The sequence below is a fragment of the Antrostomus carolinensis genome, unplaced genomic scaffold (genome assembly GCF_000700745.2).
Source record: "Antrostomus carolinensis isolate BGI_N321 unplaced genomic scaffold, ASM70074v2 scaffold18306, whole genome shotgun sequence".
NCBI lineage: Eukaryota > Metazoa > Chordata > Aves > Caprimulgiformes > Caprimulgidae > Antrostomus > Antrostomus carolinensis.
The window spans coordinates 1-7,450 of NW_010322734.1; the positions used below are offsets into that span (position 1 = coordinate 1).

Below are 7,450 nucleotides of genomic sequence, written 5' to 3' on the forward strand. Positions count from 1 at the left end.
ATTTGGCAGCAAGGATGCTGTGGGAGACCGTCTCAAATGCCTTACTGTACAGATACCTTACCTATGGAGAAATGTTTGTATATGTTCACTGTTCATTCATCTTAGACAGATGGATTCCTTTCAGTTCAGGCAATAACAGACCTCAAAGTGTTCTGCATTACAGACTCTACCCCTCAGACCTTTTATGTGGTTGTGCCCAAAAAGGAATAGAATTTGGCTTCCCCCACCTGAGCTCTAAAAGTTGATTGGAAGAAAATACAGGGTAAACTTATTTTAATCATTAACATCTCAGGATTAAGTTATGCAGATGTTGGTTTCATCGAATGAAGACTCTATTTTTTTATCTTTTTGAATGAAACTCACATACAAATAACTTTGTCCCAAGCTGAGGAGATATTCTGTGTCTGGAATGTCATTAGCACTTGTTCCTTTATGTTCATATTTCTAAAAAAGAAGAAGAGCCATTCTTTAAATGTTGAATAAAGCTGTTCTTTGAGAGAGAAATGTAAGTGGCTTCCTTGATAGGAAATATAAATAAAAAGTTTAAGAGGGAATTGCTTCAAAACTGTGGAAGTGAGTATTCATCTGGTAGATTAAAAATATTCTAGCCACCTTGCAATAAAATAGCTTGATTTAAGGCTTTGTTCTTTGAGCATATAGTAGCTAAATCAAAAATGCAAAACATCTGAGAAAATAATTCACCTAATAAATAACAATAGTAATAGTAATATTCTCTCCAGAGTCTCTACAAAGAGTTCTAACAGATCAGGGGAGACAGGAAAGGCAAGTTATCGATAGTCTGACTGAAAAAATGTTAGCTGTGTTTCTCACTTTTTTGTAAGGTTTTGAATTGCACACCATGATACGCAGTTTTATAGAAACTGTTAGTGGGTGATAGTGGTAATGCAGCCAACTGCTATTAAGACTGCCATTAAGACATGACATACTGAGTCCTTATCTATTCCTGTTACTGCATTAGAGCCAAACTATGACTTGCACAGGCTGTCAGTGTGTAGTGAACAATACACACTGAGAGCTCGTAGGAGGATAATACATTCCTTTTGCACATTAGTTTCTTGAGAATTTTTAGTACGACTAGATGATACTAAATACATATGAATCATTCGAATCATTCTACTTGACTCTTTTTCTCTTTTCAACAGGGAGAAACGGAATCTACCATTTACTCCTATTCTGGCATCTGTTAATCGCCTTGTTTGTTACCACCTAGGAACAGTGGCAAAGGGTTCTTTCATTATCACACTAGTGAAGATACCACGGATGATTCTTATGTATATTCATACACAACTGAAAGGAAAAGTAAGAGAGATAGATTTCAGTTTCTTACTGAAACTCAATGCCTGCCATGTTACAGCTATGGCTGTAACATGTAATTAAATTACATTTAATTTTATCTCTGTGGAGACTGGAAGTCTTGTTTTAGAATATTTACACTTTAATGGACCATGGGTCTGAAAGGAACTGCTTAAGTTACCAAGCTGAGTATCAGTTACTGAAATACAAAGGAATATTGTTTTCTTAAGTTTTGTTGGTTTTACTCTTTATCTTTGTTTTCCCACATTCTGTGTTTTACTAGGAAAATGCTTGTGCTCGTTGTATGCTCAAAGCCTGCATCTGCTGCCTTTGGTGTCTAGAAAAGTGCCTGACCTACTTAAATCAGGTAAGATTTTCAAGATTCAAGTTTTATATAAGGGCTGGTAATATATGTGGTTCCCAAAATGCAGTCTGAGGCTGACACATAAGGAACTGAATGTACTTTGGAACTGAACTTCAATGAAGATGCCTCAGTCTTGTCTCCATTACTGAAATTACACTGCAAATCACTACGTTAGTCTTTGTTTACCTTGTAAAGGTGAAAAAAAGCTGGCATTCATCTTTGTGAACACGGTATTTCAGCTTTATAATAGTGGTTGGAAATGTTCCTCCTTATGTCCACTCTGTCTAACTACATCTGAGTTTCAGAATGTGTTTGTTGTGAAAAGAGAATGAAGCTTTTCTAGGTGTCATATTTATCAATTGAAAAACTGTACGTAACATCAAATTGTCATCATTATCTACAAAGTGGAAAAAGAGTTGCAAGTTGTGAAACACTGGCTGGTCAGACCCCTTTGTACAAGAGGTTTTATTGGCCTGTGGTTCTGCCTCTCTTAAGTACATCTCTAAATATCTACTTAATACCCCTTTCACTGTTTTTTGGGGGGTTTTTTGGTGTGTGTTTGGTTTTGGTTTTTTTTTTTGCTTGTGGAAATACAGAAATAAAAGCAGAAGAAGGCATTTAAAAGAAACCCAGTATAATCCTTGAAAATTGTCTTGGCTAAGTTTTAATGCAGTCTATTGAAGTATCTAGAAATTACCTTGGTGGACTTGTATGCCTCTCAAACTCTTTTATATTTCCAGAATATATTTCCTAACTACTTAATTGCTGTGGTTATGTTCCTGCTCACCTCCTACTGCAGAGAAATTGCAAATTCTGTTTAATTAGGTTTTTTTAATAAACTTGTTAATGCATCAGTGATGAGCAGGGGAGGAGAACAATAGTAATTCTCTATCTGGTATAGTCTTCTGTCAGCTGATACATACTGCTTGATTCAACAACTCTCAAAGGATTCTTTGTTCATTAACATCATATGACTTATGTGACTTAATGAGAAGCCGTATCTTCTCCCCTTCTTCCCCCTCTCCATCTGAAATATCTGATCATTCCATGAGTAAATCTTCAATGTGCTTTTCCCAGAACGCATATACAGCAACAGCTATCAACAGCACCAACTTCTGCACCTCAGCAAAGGATGCCTTTGTTATTCTAGTGGAAAATGCTTTGCGAGTGGCTGCCATAAACACAGTTGGGGATTTTATGCTGTTTCTGGGAAAGGTATGTCTGCTGTATACAGTTGTTACCAACTTATATAGTAGCAAGCTTTCCTTAGAAATGTCTTGCACCACAGATACAAAATGCCTTAAAATTCCTGATTCTTAGCGTGCACTTTATCACATCTAGCTGCATCACATCAGGAAGGGACTGTCTAGGATAAGGAGGATAAACAGATGACCCACTTATGTTACGTAAATGTGATCAGAAAGGAATAGCTGAAGATGATGACACCTTTTGCATGAATTTGTTTTTAGGGAGTCAAGAGAAAAGTGATTAGAAGTTCTGAGTTTTTGATTGGTTTTGTGGTTAAAACATAGACTTGTAAAGAAAGGAACCATTTCTTCTAAATTCTGATTAGTAAGGGCTCTCCAGGTTTATGTTGAAAATTGGCACAGTATTAATCACCATTTATAATAAAATTGGACTGGAAGGTAGCATAGGAGCCTGCTATGAGGAACTGTCAGCTTGAACTGAACTGTCTGCCTTATTACATTCCTGTACTTCCTAAGTCAGAGTACAGATGAACTGTAATTGAGTCAATAAGATGTGAGAAGAAATAAACACGTAATAAAGATATAGGTGCTTGGGAGACCATGGAATTACATAATGTGGTTTTACGGCACTGTCTCAAAGGTGTTAGGAAATGTCTCCCTAAAAGATGTCTTCCAAATTATTAGAGAAATGCACAAGAGACAGAAGTGTTGAAATGGACAACACAGCATATAAAAAATAGTATCAGCTAAAACAGTGCTAGGCTGCCAGCCTGTCTGCTCTATCAGTGCAACTTGATATTTTCTTAATACAGTAAAGCTGACCTATTTTACAATTGCCTGTTTAGCTGCAATTCATAATAATAGATTCAGAAATGTTAAAAATGTTGAGTGGCCACAACAATTGTTTTAGTCCTTTTGTTACTCCGAAATACCAATCTGGTACCCAATGAAATATCTCTTAGGGCCTCACACAGAATGTAGTTCTTTGGAGACTGTTAACATGCAGTGCCTCACATGAATTCTGATCTACTTTCCCTATATGAAGATGAGACAGAAATAAGACAAGCTTGGAAGGTGTTTCTGCCAGCAAAATGGAAAACATACTATCTCCCCAAGACTTGCCTTTCCCTCTCCCTCTGTACCTGTCATTTACACTGAGGGATGTAGGGAATCCAGGAGGTAAAGCTGTCATTAGCGCAAGCATCTGTAACCCCTGGTTCTAGCCCTGTCAGAGCAAGAAACACATAGGTTAAAAAACAACAACAACAAAAAAAAAACCCAAAATACTTCTGCCATTAGAGTTGTCTTTTATTTTCTTCCTCAGGTCCTGATTGTCTGCAGTACAGGTTTGGCTGGGATTATGTTCCTGAATTACCAACGAGATTACACCATCTGGGTGCTGCCGCTCATCATTGTCTGCCTCTTTGCATTCCTGGTTGCTCACTGCTTCCTTTCTATTTATGAAATGGTTGTTGATGTCCTTTTCTTATGTTTTGCCATCGATACAAAATATAATGATGGGAGCCCTGGGAGGGAATTCTACATGGATAAAGTTCTCATGGTAAGTTTCCCCTTGCTTTCCTAGGCTAAGGATATGGTTTCATAAGATGGGTATTCTGAGAGGGAACTGAACTCACTAGCTGAGTTTAATGCTGTAATTTTTTTAATCTGGGTTACCTTGCTGTCTTGTCATGCTTAATCAGCAAACAGTATGGTGTGATGCGCATCAGATGAGCATCAGGTAAGTAATGATTCTTCCCTCCCTTGACGTTGCTGGTATTGGCTTCTGTACGCTGGCTGTGAGATGAGCAGTTGTCTTGCAGAATCATACCTTTGGGTATCATTTCTTGTAAATGGTACACTGCAGAATGGAAAGAAGCAAAACAAGGGCTAAAGGCTTGGTTTTTGTACTTTCCTAAGAAGGACCTTTCTTCGGACATGGAAGACAAAAAATATCAGAGTATTCTACCCCACAGGCAGATAGTGACCTGCCTGGCTTTCAGAATTAAATGAGGGAGACACTTGTGGCTGCATTTGGCAGGCTCTTTTGGTACTTTGTGGATAAGTTTGGCCAAGAGAAGTGGGAGGAGCAAGATGTGTTGACATTTTGAGCAGTTATATCTTGAAGTTTTGTATTGAGATTTGGTGTTTGGAGTCTGCTCTAAGAAAGCACTTTTCGCTTTATTACTATTTTTCAGGAGTTTGTGGAGAATAGTAGGAAGTCTATGAAAGAAGCTGGCCGGGGAGGTGGAGCTGAGGGCAGAGAGCTAAAACCAATGGTAGGTGCAGATGAGGAGGTGGCGATCCTCCAAGAGTTTCACTTTTACTTCTTCTCCCTTTTTGTCTTTACTGACTGCACTTCTTCAGGAGAAGTTTTTGTTCTCTGTATCACTCAAGATGTTCTGCTTTTTCTGTTTGTGAGCTTGCCTATCACCTGGATGGCAGAGTTTTTGTCACAGCTGAGACCATCTCCTGTAAAAGTAAGATGAAAGGAACTGTGTCATAAGAAACAAATGCAGTATCATTTAATTAGGATTAGTATGCATGCTATGTGGTATACACAGACAGCCCCAGTTGCTGATTACTCTCAAAATAAGATGACTCTGGATTTCATTGGGCCATTCTGACTTTAATCCTCTTTTCAGTCCTGAACTGAACCACTTTTGTTAATCTTACCAGTAAAAGCCTGAAGAACACTACTGAGCGCATCCATTGTTGCAAAGTAGGGCCAGGCATTTAAAGCTGTCACCAAATTATTTTATACAGTGCCAAGGAATTGGATACAGTTATTCCTTTCAACCTGCTCAAATGACATTTCTCCTAGTTGTTTGTTTTTATTGCCAACTACTTATGTTGCTTGTCTCTTGTGTGCTCTTTCCATCTCACACTGTCAGATAAACAGACAGTGAACAATGCATCATTTATGCTTCTGCAGCCTGTTTTACTTATGGTGTGCCTGTTAGGAAGGCATTGCATGTCTGAGTAGCCTGGAATAAGGAACAGCTATACATGGTACAGATAACAGATAGGAGGATGAGTTTGGAAGGTGGAGAACTGAGAGCGTATGATGGAGACCCAGGCTGGGCAAGGTATGACTTGTCATCGTGCAATATGACTTTGTGAATGAAAATATTTTTCCGTCATTACTTTCTCAGAATATTTGGGGCCAGATGCAATTCCTTTCCATGGGGACAATTTTTTAATTCTAGTGGAACCTAAATAAATGTATGCTAACAGTAGAATTTTTTTAAAATTATGTATGTGAAGCCATGTTGCATGAGCACTTTTTGACATAGCTGGAATGGGTTCCTGCTGTAGAATGGATAGATGTGTAGCTTTGCGTGTTTTGCTATTTCATTATAGCGTACCAGTTTCTAGATTTGCTTATGCCTAAATGCTGCTGTGTTTATACATCTAAAAAGCTAATTCTATGCTCATTTACTGTTTTCTTCTGGGAGTAATTCTAGCTGTTCAAACAGACACTTATGTTGGGATTTTCAGAGTGGTCTAAACACTCTAAGTGTAAAGCTGCCGTTCAAATGATTGAGAATTGGCTTTGCAAACCCTCTAGTCACACACACAAAAAATCCCAGTCCAAAAATGTATTATATTAACCTCTAATTCAAAACAACTGATTTACCTTAAGCAGTTTCCCACTTAAACTCTTGTCAGCGCTAGCACAGACTGCTACTCGGACTTTTGTATTTGACTGCCTAAAGCTTGGGTGTTAAAACGTTTATTCAGTCCGCCTCTCAAAAGGACAGACCAGGTACTTACAAGTCAAGGGTAGTCTTGTTCTTTTAGGGACTTGACTCCAGGCACTTGAGGCTGGCACTGGCTGAAAGTCTGCCTAGGACCGCTGAGCCTCTGGGGCTTAGCCTGAGTGTCACCTGCTGAATTACTCCCAGTTCTGCTGCTCATGCAATAGTCTTGTTTGGAACAAGCTGGGCCTTGTTTTGTCAAGTGGTCTTTCATTCTGGGGCATTCAGCTCCAGTTGAATAGGTTCTGAAGTATTAGGATCTCGCTTCCTTACAAGCATGGGACACAACAGTTACCTCCATGAAATTTCTGATACCTTTCCCCAAAGCATGATAAAGGCCTCAGTTACATCTGAAATAGGATTATTCATAAGTCTACTCTGTACTAGTAGTACCTGTAGTTCCAAAACTGAGAGTTTGAAAATTAGATTAATTTTTCTTTTTTTTTCCTTCTTTTTTAAAAAATAGTCATCACTGTTTTCAGTCTCCTTGAAATGCAGATATTTCTTAGACATGACAATTAGTTCTAGAGGTGAAATGCCCTAAATGCAGTTTTATTTTAAATAGGTATTAATGGCAGAAATGAAGGAACATTTAGGACCTTCTGTTCTTGTATCAAGGCACAAGGAAAAAAAACCCAAAACTTTTCACACCTCTTTCTTTATGGTTTCCACTGTCCCCTTTGACTCAGTTACTCCTTGTCTTTTGGCATTTGTCTAAGACTGTGCTGTATGACTTTGTTTTCTAGGCCTCTGGAGCAAGTTCATCTTGAATCTAGCCAGCCATATTGGAGCCCATTGACATT

The 7,450-nt window shown here is 38.4% G+C and overlaps 1 protein-coding gene across 1 annotated transcript in view; it reads left to right on the top strand.

Moving 5' to 3' along the window:
* Nucleotides 1-1,163: 1,163 nt before the first annotated feature.
* The window catches only part of LOC104526800 (choline transporter-like protein 1), a gene marked incomplete at its 5' end in the record, with an annotated part of 7,151 nt that continues 864 nt past the window's right edge, over nt 1,164-7,450 (top strand). Inside the window, 6 exons of the mRNA XM_010170353.2 lie at nt 1,164-1,320; nt 1,598-1,681; nt 2,756-2,893; nt 4,211-4,447; nt 5,085-5,165; nt 7,394-7,450. The exon at nt 7,394-7,450 is cut by the window's right edge and continues 864 nt beyond it. Of these exons, the coding sequence (XP_010168655.2) occupies nt 1,164-1,320; nt 1,598-1,681; nt 2,756-2,893; nt 4,211-4,447; nt 5,085-5,165; nt 7,394-7,417 (721 nt within the window). The remainder of the gene's footprint in view (nt 1,321-1,597; nt 1,682-2,755; nt 2,894-4,210; nt 4,448-5,084; nt 5,166-7,393) is intronic.